The sequence below is a fragment of the Mandrillus leucophaeus genome, unplaced genomic scaffold (genome assembly GCF_000951045.1).
Source record: "Mandrillus leucophaeus isolate KB7577 unplaced genomic scaffold, Mleu.le_1.0 Scaffold152, whole genome shotgun sequence".
Classification (NCBI taxonomy): Eukaryota; Metazoa; Chordata; class Mammalia; order Primates; family Cercopithecidae; genus Mandrillus; species Mandrillus leucophaeus.
In genome coordinates this window covers 2619280-2634433 of record NW_012101499.1, presented here as the reverse complement: position 1 = coordinate 2634433, position 15154 = coordinate 2619280, and the positions used below count along the sequence as shown (strand labels likewise).

Below are 15154 nucleotides of genomic sequence, written 5' to 3'. Positions count from 1 at the left end.
CAACCAAGATGTCCTTCAGCAGGTGAGTGGATAAATTGTGATACATGTAGACAATAGGATAATATTTAATGCCAAAAAGAAATGCGCCTTCAAGCCATGAAAAGACAAGAAGGAAATTTTAATGCACTTTTTTTTTTTTGAGACAAAGTCTCTCTTTGTCACCCAGGCTGGAGTATGGTGGTGCAGTCTCGGCTCACTGCAAGCTCTGCTTCCCTGGTTCACGCCATTCTCCTGCCTCAGCCTCCCGAGGTGCTGGGACTACAGGTGCCCACCACCACGCCCGGCTAATTTTTTTTGTTTTTTGAGATGGAGTCTCGCTCTGTCGCCCAGGCTGGAGTGTGGTGGTGCAATCTCGGCTCACTGCAAGCTCTGCTTCCCTGGTTCACGCCATTCTCCTGCCTCAGCCTCCCGAGGTGCTGGGACTACAGGTGCCCACCACCACACCCGGCTAATTTTTTTGTATATTTAGTAGAGACAGGGTTTCACCTTGTGAGCCAGGATGGTCTCGATCTCCTGACCTCGTGATCTGCCTGCCTCGGCCTCCCAAAGTGCTGGGATTACAGGCGTGAACCACCGCGCCCGGCGCATTTTGCTCTCTTAAAAGTTGAACTTCCTCCGAGCTCCCCAGACAGAACTGGCTGTGGCAGCAGAGAGAGAAGACAAGCTTGTCTTGGGACCCCAGGCCCTGCTCCCATCTGCTGTCTCACAGCCCCAGCCCCAACCCACATTAGGACGCCACACTCCAAGAGCCAATTTCTGGGTACCAGAACTTTCCACACTTGGCCTAAGCAGCCAGCTTTGGAGGGTGGTCCCTCCTCCTTCACTACAAGACTGAGAAAAACGCTTTAGATATCAGACTGCGTCTTGACTGCAGGATTTTGGGTACAGAGTAAGCACTGAGGGGTAAACTAGGTAAAGAGAGCCTTCAAATCCTGTGGGGGAAGTGGTCCTGTCAGGCCACCCCAGAGGCCAGTGGTGGGCGACCACAGTCCTGGCAGGATGTGGCAGTGTGGAGGAGGGCATCTCAGGTTCACTGGAGGTTCCAGGTGTCCTGGGAGCTGGCTCACCTGGCCAAGTCAGTCCCTGTTCTCACACGGGCGCATGCTTCTTGCTGCTTCTGAGCAGCCTGGATAGGGCCCTCACTTACCTGGCCAAGTCAGTCTCTGTTGAGCCAAATTCAGGTGACTTTTCATAGTCACTGTTACAGTCAATATCCTATACCCTGGCATGTTCCAAAATTCATGTATACTTATTCAGGACACAAAGTCTTTTCACCCACCTTCTCTCATTTAATCCTCTGTGGGACTTTGTGAGTTTGGGAATCATGAACCTAAAGTGGGCAGTTTGTCCCTGGCTCCTTCCTTGTCAGGAGTAAATTCTGCAAGTAAAGGTGGAGTGTCTGTATTAAGCATATATGAGGCTACAACTGTGTCGTTATGGATGTGTGGTGTTCACACTTCTGCATAATATGACTTGGTGGATCTTTGTTTTTTCCCCAGGTGATTCTCTCTTTTTTTTAATATACCAATATTTGAGGGAGAGTAATACAAAATATATATGTATACACATACACACACACTCTCTTCCATGTAAGCACCCAGGTATGCACATATATGTGTACATTCATGTTATGTGTGTGTGTGTGTGTGTAGCACTCCAGGGTGTTAGAAGTAGTCATGGGATGGATGGATAGATAGATAGATAGATAGATAGATAGATAGATAGATAGATAGATGGACAGATAGATACACAAATAATAATGAAGGTACTTAGGGAAAGAGTTAAGCAGGTGTAGGCATAAGTAGAGAAACAGACATGGATATACATGCTATAGATATGTAAGCGTGACACAAGTCAATCTGGACTTCAGTAGATGTGTGTCTTAGTTCATTTTGTGTTGCTGTAACAGAATACTCAAGACAGGGTAATTGATAAGAAAAGAGGTTCATTTAGCTCATGGCTCTGCAGACTGGGAAGTTCAAGCAGCATGGCACCAGCATCTGCTTTGTTTCTGGTGAGAGCTTTTGAGCTGGGTCTAAACGTGGCAGAAGGTCAAAGGGGAAGTCGACACATGGGAAGGGACAGAAACCTGCTTTACATCAACCCACATTCTCAGGACCTAATCTATTCCCACAAGAGTTAATCCATTCTCACGAGAGCAAGACCACACTCACTCACTCTCACCAGCACCAAGCCATTTGGGAGGGATTTGCCCTTAGGACCCAAACACGTCCCACCAGGCGTCACCTCCCTCATCACCTCACTGAGCATCAGTGATTTCAACGTGAGTTTTAAAAGTGGGGAAAAACCATACCCAAGTCATAACAAGATGTATACACATACAGAAGAATGCCATAAGTATCACTATGCCTACTTCGAATCCTTGGAATGCTAAGAGAAATTGTGATTGAAATTTAGTTAGTGGTGTTTCACGATTGTTATCATTTTTCTTTTTCTGTAGGAGTTGGCGATTTCAGCGTGTGGGAGTTCTCTGGAAATCCTGTGTATTTCTGCTGTTACGACTATTTTGCTGCAAATGATCCCACATCAATCCATGTTGTTGTGTTTAGTCTAGAAGAGCCCTATGAGATCCAGCTGAACCAAGTGATTTTCTGGCTCAGTTTCCTGAAGTCCCTTGTCCCAGTTGAAGAACCCATAGGTGAGCTAAGTCCCTGCGGGCCAGTGATATCCCACCTGTGGTTGGCCAGGAATCACCTCCTCCTTCCAGGCTCCTGCTCTGCTCCTGCCACTGCTGCTGCTGGCCTTGCACCAGGCCATGAGCAGATCCCACTGTTTGTGGCTAACAGCTGAGCCACTTTCCTTTCTCCTTCCTGCTAGGAGACGTCCACTCTGAGAAGATTCCTGGGGCTCAGGTGTTTGTGGTGTTGTGCAGGGAGTTTTCATTTCACAATTGCATATTCCTGCCTCAAAGGCCCATTTCTGAACAATCCTTTGAAAGGCATTTCTCACTTTCTTTCTACACTTGAGAGCCATGGTCATTGTATGTTGGGTGCAAAATGGAATCCCTGCTTGGATAGCTACTGCACCTTTACCTAAAGGGTACAGAATTAGTCCGCAGAATGAGCTCTTCTTCATCCTGTAATTCCACTAAGAAATGAAGAAAGAGGCCGGGTGCAGTGGTTCACGCCTGTAATCCTAGCACTATGGGAAGCTGAGGGGTGCAAATGGCTTGAGCTCAGGAGTTCAAGACCAGCCTGGCCAACATGGCAAAACCTCATCTCTACAAAACATACAAAAACTTAGCCAGGTGTGGTGGCGTGTACCTGTGGTCCCAACTACTTGGGAGACTGAGGCAGGAGGATTGCTTGAACCTGGGAGGTTGAGGCCGCAGTGAGCCGAGATCGTGCCACTGCACTTAGCCTGGGTGACACAGTGAGACCCTGTCTCAAAAAAAAAAAAAAAGAGAGAAATGAAGAAAGGGAACATGTTGACGAAATGTGTTAACTTTATTCCCAGAGGAGAGGATAACATGAAGTAAACTTCTTTTGGTCCTTGCCCACAAGAGAAGCAGCCTTCCCTGGTGAAATGCAATGCTCAGCAGTCAATTTTTTTTTTCCAGAAAAGCATTTAATAATACAAGGAATTGGGCTTAATGCCTCTCTGGGTACTGCCAGTTTTGCCTCTTTCTTTCTCCTTTTTTTCATTTGTTTTAAACACTCCCCTAAGTGAGAGGCTGTTTGTGTGACTTGCAGGTTTGTATCTCTCACCCGTCTCTGTGGTGTTGCGGCACTCTGAGGTCTCTCTTTGGTCTTGTAAATGGCATCCCCCTTGTCAGAGGTTAAATTTTCCCTCTCCTTGTAAGTAGGGGCTATTTGGAGACTGAGAAACTGTCTTTGTCATTCTGGTCCACTTTGAGCAACCTTCCTTGTGGCCTAGGAGATGGGCTCATCCTGTCGTTGGCCAGGCTGGGGCCTTCTAGGGTCACAGTGCGCAGCGGGCATGGGGCCTTCATGTCTGTGGCAGGTTGCCCTTGTACCTGGAGAGTCGGCCTGGCCATGAGGCCAACACACCCCCCTCACCTGGGCAGGAGAGGCAGCCAGGTAGGAGGACCCACGCCCTGAAGCAGTTCCCTCTCTGTCCCCAGCCTTCGGTGGCAAGCTGAAGAACCCACTCCAAGTTGTCCTGGTGGCCACCCATGCTGACATCATGAATGTTCCTCGACCGGCTGGAGGCGAGTTTGGATATGACAAAGACACATCGTTGCTGAAAGAGATTAGGAACAGGTGAGGGGCAGCCATTTAGTCTCCAGCTCATGGATAGCCTCCTCTCCCTGAGAACTGAAGCAGAGCTGTGAAAAGTACAGAGGAAGCCTCATGAACCACAGAAAGGTTTTAAAGGTCGTTCTTTCTTGGTCGACTCTTTTCTTGTACAGGTTGTGTATCCCTTATTGGAAATAATTGGCTTTGCAAGTGTTTCTGATTTCCTATTTGTTTGGATTTTAGTATATTTACGTATACATAGTGGTTGAACATCCTAATTGAAAAATTCTAAATCTGAAATGCTCTAATAACCATTTCTTTTGCATGTCTTGTCTTTGCCCAAAAAGTTTTTGGATTTTGGAACATTTCAGATTTCTGGATTAGGGATGCACAACCATTATTTTTCATGTTTATTAAAACAATGAATCCACATAATAAATCAAATACCAATGAAGAGCATGTGATGAAAGGCAGCCGTCTTTCCCCTTCTTCCTACCTCCCAGCAACACTGCCCGGAGGTGACTTCTTTTAGCTCTTTAGATTTCAGTACGCAGTATCCAGTGTTCAGAAACACTCATCAGTGTAGCTTACAATATAACTTGCAACCTACTAGTGAGTCTTAAAATTCATTTAGGAAGTCATGGCCAATTCTTTTTAAAATGGGATGAATGCAATGGGATAGGATAGGATAGGGCAGGACAGGACAGGACAGGATAGGATAGGATAGGATAGGATAGGATAGGGTAGGATAGATCAGAGTACTTTTCAAGTCAAGTATTATTTTGTAAGATGTTTGTTTCACTGATGAGTATGGGTATGTATAGGATTATGATGTAAAATATGTTTTTACTTAGAGTCTATCGAAAAAGTTTGAACCTGCAGCTTTATATAATATACTAGTATCTCTGATCTTGCATTATCAACTTGAGACACTTATCTATTGAGACACTATATATGTTGTCAGATATAAAAATGGGGCTTCTATTAATATTTTTAGGTCAGTGTTGTAGCTTTTGCATTCACACCTCTATTCTTAGTCCCTCCACTTTCCACAGTATCTCTTGTCCTCACTTGTAAGGTGCGAGCATTAGGCCTCACCTTTCCTGCCTCGGGAGAAGCTGCCATCTTTCCATGCTGTGTTCCTGCTGCTTCGTGCAAACCTGAAGTTCCCGCTCCTGTGACTCTGAGTGTATGCCAGTTTCCCCAAGTCTCTGCACCCACTGTGACGAGGCAGAGCCCACCAACAGCAGGGATGGGGAGGGGCCTTTGCAAGGACACCAGGACTTTCCTTGCCTCCTACCAGCCTCTTGAGCCAGTAGGAGCCTGGCCCCTCCATGGAAAGGCCTGGGGAGATGAGTCACTGCTGAGGAGGCTGCTGCTCTTCCCTTAGGTTTGGAAATGATCTTCACATTTCAAATAAGCTGTTTGTTCTGGATGCTGGGGCGTCTGGGTCAAAGGACATGAAGGTGCTTCGAAATCATCTGCAAGAAATACGAAGCCAGATTGTTTCGGTAAGTACACCCTAGAGAGGGCCTGGACCCCTTTGTACTTCCTGGTTTGCCTTCAGTTTCAGGGAACTGTTTCATAGTAGGACCCAGTAAGAGGTGTCTGCCTGGATATGTTTTTATTCTAGTGCTCTGGGAAAAGAAAGGAAGACTAGAGAAACAAGGAGACGATGGGAGATGAAGGGTTATTATGGGCAAAGGTGGACCACTTCAATTGTATGAAATTCTTACCGATTTATTGGTTTCTTTAAAAATACTTATTTTATTTTTTCAGAGACAGGATCTCACACTGTCATCCAGGCTGGAGTACAGTGGTGTGATCATAGCTCACTGTAGCCTTGAACTCCAGGGCTCAAGCAATCTGCCTGCCTCAGCCTCCCAAGTATCTAGGACTATAGGCACGCACCACCACGTCTGGCTAATTTTTTTGATTTTTGGTAGAGACAGAGTCTCACTGTGTTGCCCAGGCTGGTCTCAAACTCCTAGGCTTAGGTGTAAGCCACCATGTCTGGCCAATTAAACAAACAAAAAAAAAGTTCAAAAGTGACTTACTGTGGAATATTTTAAAAATTCAGAAAAGTAGAAAAACAGTCACAAACTTTTTTGAAAGATAGAAAAGAATAAATGAACAAAGGGAACGAGACTGCATTCTTGGATTGTAAGATATGACTGAATATTTTATTTTCCCCTAGTTATATAAATGTAATACAATTTCAGTTAGCATCTGAATGGGTTGAGGGGATTGGGATTTTTATCTTAAAATTTCCATGGAAAAATTAATTGAACATATTATAAAGCCCCTGATAATCAATACAGTTAAATAGGAGGAAAAGCTTAGAGAGTGTAGAAGTAAATCATAATATCTTTAGAAATGTAATGGAAAATAAATATGTTATTTGAATTTAATGGGGTAAAGATTATTTAATAAATGAACCTGGCACAACTGGCTATTTGTCCGGAAGGAAATAAAGTTGGATTCCTACACCCTACAAAGTCCAAAAATAAATGGATTAAAACTTTTAAATGTAAAAACATAAAACAATAAATATCTTGAATAGAAATTGTGGAGAGTGTATTTTCAAAATAACTAGGGACTGAGGAAACCTGTTAAACCAAGATCTAAAACCCTAGACATTTTAAAAGAAAATACATCTATTTGAAAATCTAAAAATTTTTTAAATTTTTTTCTGGCAAACAAGTAAACAAAGCTGAAAGGTGAAATAGGCTTGGAAAAAGCCATCTCAATGCATTGGACAGATAAAGGGTCACATCATAATGCTCAAAAAGCTCTCCAGAATTGGTAAGAAAGGGGCAGGCATCCCAGTGGAGAAGTGGTGGCATTCACTCTGGACTCTTCCTGCTGCCCAGGCCTGAGGACAAATGTGGGCAGATGGCTGTCTCTCTCTCTTACCTTTAAAGCTGCCTCTGGGTGTATCTCTCTCTCTCTCTCTGTTTTTTTTTTTTTTTTTTTTTTTAACTGCTTTGCTAATAGGAAAATGCTGTGCTTTCCACACCAGATTCGCGTTCCAGACATGCTTGCAGAATTCTCGGGAAACCCTTTCCTGTCTCCAGAAAACCTGCCCTTCACACCAGATATCCTCTTTGGGGCATCCCCATTGTGGCATCATCAGAAGATAGGGAGTGGTCCGGTGAGGCCTGGGAGGAATCTGTCCCAGAAACCGGGGCGGTGATCTGGGAACTGACAGTGATCTGTGAGGCCCCAGCGCTCCCCCACCAGGTCTGGATTGGGGCTGCATTCCTGAGGCAGGAAGGAATCCCTGGAGATTTTTGAGCTGGGCGCTGGCATGATCTGCTGCATCTCAGACAATCCCCCCGCCCAACCCCTAAACTCCTGAGCTCAGGCAGGTGGAGCCCACCATGTCAACTGCACTCACCCCTGAGAATTTTGTTTTTGAATGCAGAGTGGAATTTAGCTGACATGAAAGAATTTGAGAGGGGAGTGTGGAATTAACGGCACAGTGTAGCCTGTGGCTTGTGTGGTTTCTAATTCAGAGGTATGTGGATTGCATGAGTCTGTAACACAGGCTGATTTAGTTAGCCAAGTTAAAAGGTTAAAAATCCACTTCAGCCTGTATACCAAGAATGGGTCTAATTGGAAACACTGTTTCAGCAACAGTCCCCATGAATGCCTAATTTACTGGTAAACACTCACTCTAATATTGATGATGATACTCATTCTCTTTTCCTCTGTTCATAAAATGATCATTGCCTGAGTGAAACAGTCACAAGAGGGAGAGAGAGCAAGGGAAGAAAGGCGGGAGGGAGGAAGAAATGAGGGAGTGAAACATTAGGAGTTGGTGAACATTAGTTGATTGAGTGACTGAGTCCACAGTTCCAAAACATTCCTGGAAGACTCAAAATCTATTTAACATGAACCAAAGAGCCTTTATAAAACTTTATATTTGCGCAATAGATTAGGCTTCAAGGCGAGTCTAAAAAACAACTACCCCAGCATTCAACCCAAAAGGCACTAACTAGCTGGACGCAGTGGTGTGTACCTGTAGTCAGAGCTACTCAGGAGACAGAGACAAGAGGATTACTTGAGCCCAAGGGTTTGAGACCAACCTGGGCAATGGTGAGATCCAGTCTAAAAAAAGAAAAAAACCATAAACAACAACAAAAACAAACCCACTCATTCATCAAATCAAATCACATGCAAGGCACCTGAATGAAAGGCGTCCTTTCCACTGCGGCTCTGCTCGGAGCACCCACAGCTGCAGGTGAGTTGACCTGTCCGCCGTGCCCCTTCTAGGTCTGCCCTCCCATGACTCACCTGTGTGAGAAAATCATCTCCACGCTGCCTTCCTGGAGGAAGCTCAATGGACCCAACCAGCTGATGTCGCTGCAGCAGTTTGTGTACGACGTGCAGGACCAGCTGAACCCTCTGGCCAGCGAGGAGGACCTCAGGCATATTGCTCAGCAGCTCCACAGCACAGGCGAGGTGAGGCCCTGGGAGCCCAGGCAGGGGGCCATGAGAGGTACCAGGGACTCAGCCTGCCCCAAATTCCAGCTCTTGGAGGTGGTGTGAGCCTGGGGAAGCAGTGTGGAAATGGCCCAGCTACCTACAATATTTCCAGACGTGTGACAAACAGCCTCAAATGACGCTCTGAACTGCAGTTCTCGGCTCACCCTAGGAGCTGTCATTTTGTCTTGTGTTTTGCTTTTGTTTCCAGTGTTTTACTTTTGTTTCCAGAGTCTGTTCATTTGGGAGTGCAGTACCCGCTGCCCTGGGTGACTGGGTCTCTCTTCACTCCCCCTGGGCACTGGGAGCTTAACCTGCTACTCCTGGCAGCCTTCAGGATGGCTGCTTTCTATCAGCATGGAGTTACCAGCTCCACACAGATCTCCTGGGCGCAAAAACAGTTGAGGAAGGCAGTAAGGTATCCTTGTGGAGACGATGTCTGGAGCCACAAAGACAGAGAACTCTAGTGCACAGATACACAGAGTAATCACAATTAGAGATGCACATTAAAAACCTCTAGCAGGCAATGCCCTGCAGAAATGATTGAGAATGGGAGGCTTTGCCTGGTTCTGTGACATTCAGCACCGGGGCGCGGTTTGGAAACCCAGTTCTAATGGCATCATGTGCCTGTCCCCAGAAAGGGTGCAGTGCCTTCATGTTTCTCCACCATGTGAAATCGGGAGCCTGCATGAACTAGTGTGGGCCAAGAAGAACAGTTCTGAATATTGCAACTAAAAGCAGCTCTGAGAGTATTAAAAGCCAGGTGCTTACCTCCCCAATCTCAGGTGCCAGGTCTGGCCCTATAGCCAGTTTGTATGAGTCATGTTTTCTTGAAAGTAAGCCTGAATCCACAAGCCAGCGACCTTGAAAACTGGAGCCGCCTGGCAGTAATTTCATCAGCCTTTAAACTCCTAAACAGCCAGTGAATCTGCCAACAACACCTCCAGGAATACTTTAAAGTGATTGAATCCAAGGAAGAACACAGGTGAAGGACCGCGTCTTACATGAAAAGATACTGCTGGATATAAAAAAATGTGTCAACTCTAATACTAAACTCCTTTGGCCCAGGAGTCCCTTGCTTTCTAGTACTAGACCAGCAACTTTCTAGATCATAGCATATAGTCTCCTTTATTTGTCATTACATCCCTGCTTGCCCTTGAGACTTTAGTAAATAAATGAAGATGTAAAGAAGGAGGGACATTAAGCAGCAGGAACTACACTGTGTGGCCTGACTTTGATTGGCCCGGGGCCTCCCCCAGACCTGCCTTCCATATCTAATCTGCAGATCTTCAGAACTCCCCAGTGGCCCTTCTGACTCTGTTTTCTGGGCCAGGGTCCCACACTGCATTTAGCTGACTGTCTTGGCTCCCTGCCCTCCTCCACTATGGGACAGGTTTGTCTTTCCTGAGCCTGAGGCGATGAGCAGTGTTTAGGAGCAAACTGCAAATGGTACTCCAGCCAACGCTGTATCAGGAACTAGATGGATACTGACTCTGCCCTCCAGGAATTTTCAACCTAGGTTCAATTCCGAATAGACTCGTAGACAGGGGGCATCTTTCAGGTTGAAGCCAGACTGTGGGCAAGAAAGTACCGTGTGGCCACTGGTGGAGTTGGAGCCTCCAAGTGGGGGAGTCCCGTGCGACGGCCACTCTCCAAGAGAGGAAGCAGAACTGTTCATAAAGGGAAAGTTCCTTCTGGTTTTGGTCACTTCTTTTTCCTTTTTTATTTTTTTAAGAAATAAACACAACCCAAAAGCTGAAGTCCCCTTGGGCCATCATCTCTGGTCTCATTCCTCTCTCCCCTTCCCTGAGGCCAACTATGGCAGCATATCCTTCCAGGCCTTCTCTATGTGTGTGTTAAACATTCACATAATGGTATAATAATACAATGTTCTCTTTTTTGAAAATTTTCAAGCCTTTAGAGAAGTTGCAAGGATAGTACCATGAACTCTCATATACATTTGTTTATTTTTTAATTAATTACTTTTTTTTTTTTTTGAGATAGAGTCTCACTCTGTTGCCCAGGCTGGAGTGCAGTGGCAAAATCTTGGCTCATTGCAGCCTCCGCCTCCTGGGTTGAAGTGATTCTCCTGCCTCAGCCTCCCGAGTAGCTGTGATTACAGATATGAGCCACCACGCCCAGATAAGTTTTGTATTTTTAGAAGAGACGGGGTTTTACCATGTTGGCCAGGCTGGTCTCAAACTCCTGACCTCAAGTGATCCAGCTGCCTCGGCCTCCCAAACTGCTGTGATTACAGTCATGAGTCACAGTACCCAGCCTACTACATTTAAGCCGATCAATTGGTGACATTTTGCTACATTTGCTCGATTCCTTTCCTTTCTATTTACTTATTTATTTTGCAGATATGATACATTTCTTCCCCAAATAATTTAGCCTATATCTCCTAAGGAGAAGGATATTTTCCCACACAACCCAATATAATTGATGATTCCAGAAACACAACATTAATATAGTACTATGATTGAATATATCATCCTCATACAAGGGTTTGCCACTGGTCCCAATAATTTCTTTTAAAGGTATTTTTATTTATGTACTTATTTTGGGATTCAGAATCCAGTCTAAAATCACTCATTGCATTTGGTTGCTGTCTCCCTTTTTTTTTTTCTTTCATTTCACTGGCCTTTTTGAAGACTCCAGGGCAGTTGTTTTTCAGAATCTCTATTCTGACATTTTCAAGCTGCTTTTCTCCACTGGGTGTTTGGTTTTGGAGATGCATCCATGTGGAGTGGCCTCGGGTCACTCCTTAGAGCATCTGCTCAGCCTCTATTGCCGGGGTCAGGCCCTTTTGTGCTCTACGTGGCTGGTGCACCTGGCCAGGGCTCTGCCCCTAAGCGTGACTTTCTGTTGTCTCCCCGCAGATCAACATCATGCAAAGTGAAACAGTTCAGGACGTGCTGCTCCTGGACCCCCGCTGGCTCTGCACAAACGTCCTGGGGAAGTTGCTGTCCGTGGAGACCCCGCGGGCGCTGCACCACTACCGGGGCCGCTACACCGTGGAGGACATCCAGCGCCTGGTGCCTGACAGCGACGTGGAGGAGCTGCTGCAGATCCTCGATGCCATGGACATCTGCGCCCGGGACCTGAGCAGCGGGACCATGGTGGACGTCCCAGCCCTGATCAAGACAGACAGCCTGCACCGCTCCTGGGCCGATGAGGAGGACGAGGTGATGGTGTATGGCGGCGTGCGCATCGTGCCAGTGGAGCACCTCACCCCCTTCCCGTGTGGCATCTTTCACAAGGTCCAGGTGAACCTGTGCCGGTGGATCCACCAGCAAAGCACGGAGGGCGATGCGGACATCCGCCTGTGGGTGAATGGCTGCAAGCTGGCTAACCGTGGGGCCGAGCTGCTGGTGCTGCTGGTCAACCACGGCCAGGGCATTGAGGTCCAGGTCCGCGGCCTGGAGACAGAAAAGATCAAGTGCTGCCTACTGCTGGACTCGGTGTGCAGCACCATTGAGAACGTCATGGCCACCACGCTGCCGGGACTCCTGACTGTGAAGCATTACCTGAGCCCCCAGCAGCTGCGGGAGCACCACGAGCCTGTCATGATCTACCAGCCACGGGACTTCTTCCGGGCACAGACTCTGAAGGAAACCTCACTGACCAACACCATGGGGGGATACAAGGAAAGCTTCAGCAGTATCATGTGCTTCGGGTGTCACGATGTCTACTCGCAGGCCAGCCTCGGCATGGACATCCACGCGTCAGACCTGAACCTCCTCACTCGGAGGAAACTGAGTCGCCTGCTGGACCCGCCTGACCCCCTGGGGAAGGACTGGTGCCTTCTCGCCATGAACTTGGGCCTCCCTGACCTCGTGGCAAAGTACAACACCAATAACGGGGCTCCCAAGGATTTCCTCCCCAGCCCCCTCCACGCCCTGCTGCGGGAGTGGACCTCCTACCCTGAGAGCACGGTGGGCACCCTCATGTCCAAACTGAGGGAGCTGGGTCGCCGGGATGCTGCAGACTTTTTGCTGAAGGCATCTTCTGTGTTCAAAATCAACCTGGATGGCAATGGCCAGGAGGCCTATGCCTCGAGCTGCAACAGCGGCACCTCTTACAATTCCATTAGCTCTGTTGTGTCCCGGTGAGGACAGCCTCTGGCTTGGGCAGGGTCTGTTTGGACTGCAGAAGCAAGGGGGTGGTGTAGCCCATCCTTTCCTTTGGAGATGCTGAGGGTGTTTCTTCCTGTGCCCATAGCCAGGGGGATGCCACTCCTCCCTCCGGCTTGACCAGAGAAAGCCTGTTTCTCTGCCGCTACCTCCCTCCCCCTCTCATTCCATTGTCTGTGGATGGTCATTGTAGTTTCAGAGCAGAGCAAATCTTTTACTTTGGCCACTCAAAAAGCTAGTGTACCTCCTCTCAGTGTTTCGGACTCCATCTCTCATCCTCCAGTACCTTGCTTCTTACTGATAATTTTGCTGGAATTCCTAACTTTTCAGTGACTTTTTTTAAACTACTATATTGATTGTCCTTTAAAAAAGAAAAGTGCATATTTATCCAAAATGTGTATTTCTTATACGCTTTTCTTTGTTATACCATTTCCTCAGCTTATCTCTTTTATATTTGTAGGAGAAACTCCCATGTATGGAATCCCACTGTATGACTTATAAACAGACAATATGTGAGTGCCTTTTGCAGAAGAGGGTGTGTTTGAAATCATCAGAGTCAGCCAGGAGCTGTCACCAAGGAAACGCTACCTCTCTGTCCCTTGCTGTATGCTAATCATCGCCAGAGGTGCTTCACCCTGAGTTTTGTTTTGTGTTTGTTTTCTGACAGTTTCTGTGTTTTGTTTGGCAAGGAAAGGGGAGAAAGGAATCCTCCTCCAGGGTGATTTCATGATCAGTGTTGTTGCTCTCGGAAGACATTTTTCAGTTTGCTTTTGTTCCAGTGTCAATGTGAACGTCCACATGAAACCTACAAACTGTCACGCTTCCTCATTCCCTCTCATCTCAGGTAGAAGGTTGACACGGTTGTAGGGTTACAGAGACCTATGTAGGAATTCAGAAGACCCCTGACTCATCATTTGTGGGTGGCAGTCCCTTGTAATTGGTGCATAGCAGATGGTTTCCACATTTAGATCCTGGTTTGATAACTTCCTGTACTTGAAGTCTAAAAGCAGAAAATAAAGGAAGCAAGTGTTCTTCCATGATTTTCAATTGTGATCGAGTTTTAAATTGATATGAGGGAACATGTCCTAATTCTTCTGTCCTGAGAAGCATGTAATGTTAATGTTATATCATATGTATATATATATATGCACTATGTATATACATATATATTAATACTGGTATTTTTACTTAATCTATAAAATGTCGTTAAAAAGTTGTTTGTTTTTTCTTTTTTTATAAATAAACTGTTGCTCGTTGCATTCGTTTTGTTGATCTTTAATTCAAAAGGATTTCTTTTTATTTGTTGTGTTTTTACTGTTGTCATCCCACATAGCAGGACAACCCAGTCCAAAACCTACAAAATCATTACACCCAAACTCTCGGGGTTTTTTAGATGCTGATTATTACTAAAATTAGGAATGGTGTGGGAAAGTGGAAAGAGCCCAGATAATTTTCACATTTCTTCCCATTGTAAATAAAACAGGCCCCTTAGATTTGTCTTGGGTGAACCAAAAAACCACATTGACTCTGTTCGTTTTGGCAATGGGGAACAGAGGAAGCTCTGCTACTTCTACACAAAAATGAAGGGGATGACACCAGGAGGAAGAGAAAACCTACAGCGAAAAGACCTTCACGCCTTTCTTACATTTTCAGTTCATTTTGTTTCAAGCAAGTTGTCCACAATAAACATGATTGATGTTTATAACGAGAAAAGAAGTTCTGATGAATAAAATTAAAACTAGACATAGCTGTGTCTACAAAGGATGAGACTGAAATGGAAATTGTGGTCACCTTAAGGAGTGGAAACTCCTTTTCTTATCTCAGCTCCTTCCTGAGTGTTGGCCTCACTCTCTCCTACTTCAAAAGACTGCTTCCTGTAGCAGCAGGTAGCTAAAAACCAGAGAGAAGGGATTTGTCTCTTGCAGCATCTATATGTAAAATCCCAGAGTGGGACTCTGATTGGATTAGCTTGGGTCACCTACCTATCCCTGTGCAAATTTGGAAAAGACAGAGTTATTAGGATTGGCCTTATCACCCAATGAGCTGTTGCGGGAGGAGAAGTTCTCCCCAAGACCAGGGTTCTGTTAGTAGAAGAAAGGTGAGGGAGGATACTGGGGAAACACATTTGAGTTACTGTAAAAGTCTTAATGCTTTTCTTGTTTTGAGAGGGAGAGAGAGAGGGCTTGGCTTCTGTGACCCAGGCTGTGGTGCAGTGGCATGATCATAGCTCACTGTTGCTTCAAAGTCCAGGGCTCCAGCAGTCCTTCCGACTCAACCTCCTGAGTAGCTAGGACTACAGGTGCACACCAC

At 46.1% G+C, this 15154-nt stretch overlaps 1 protein-coding gene across 4 annotated transcripts in view; it reads left to right on the top strand.

The window, feature by feature from the left end:
* The window catches only part of DAPK1 (death-associated protein kinase 1), a 229796-nt gene extending 215691 nt beyond the window's left edge, over positions 1-14105 (top strand). For 3 of the 4 annotated variants that reach the window (XM_011975208.1, XM_011975209.1, XM_011975210.1), the window contains 5 exons: positions 2462-2659; positions 4106-4244; positions 5611-5731; positions 8499-8687; positions 11591-14105. In XM_011975208.1, the coding sequence (XP_011830598.1) occupies positions 2462-2659; positions 4106-4244; positions 5611-5731; positions 8499-8687; positions 11591-12823 (1880 nt within the window). In that variant the 3' untranslated portion in view covers positions 12824-14105. The remainder of the gene's footprint in view (positions 1-2461; positions 2660-4105; positions 4245-5610; positions 5732-8498; positions 8688-11590) is intronic. The other variant, XM_011975207.1, reaches the window with a different exon arrangement.
* The last annotated feature ends 1049 nt before the right edge of the window (positions 14106-15154 follow it).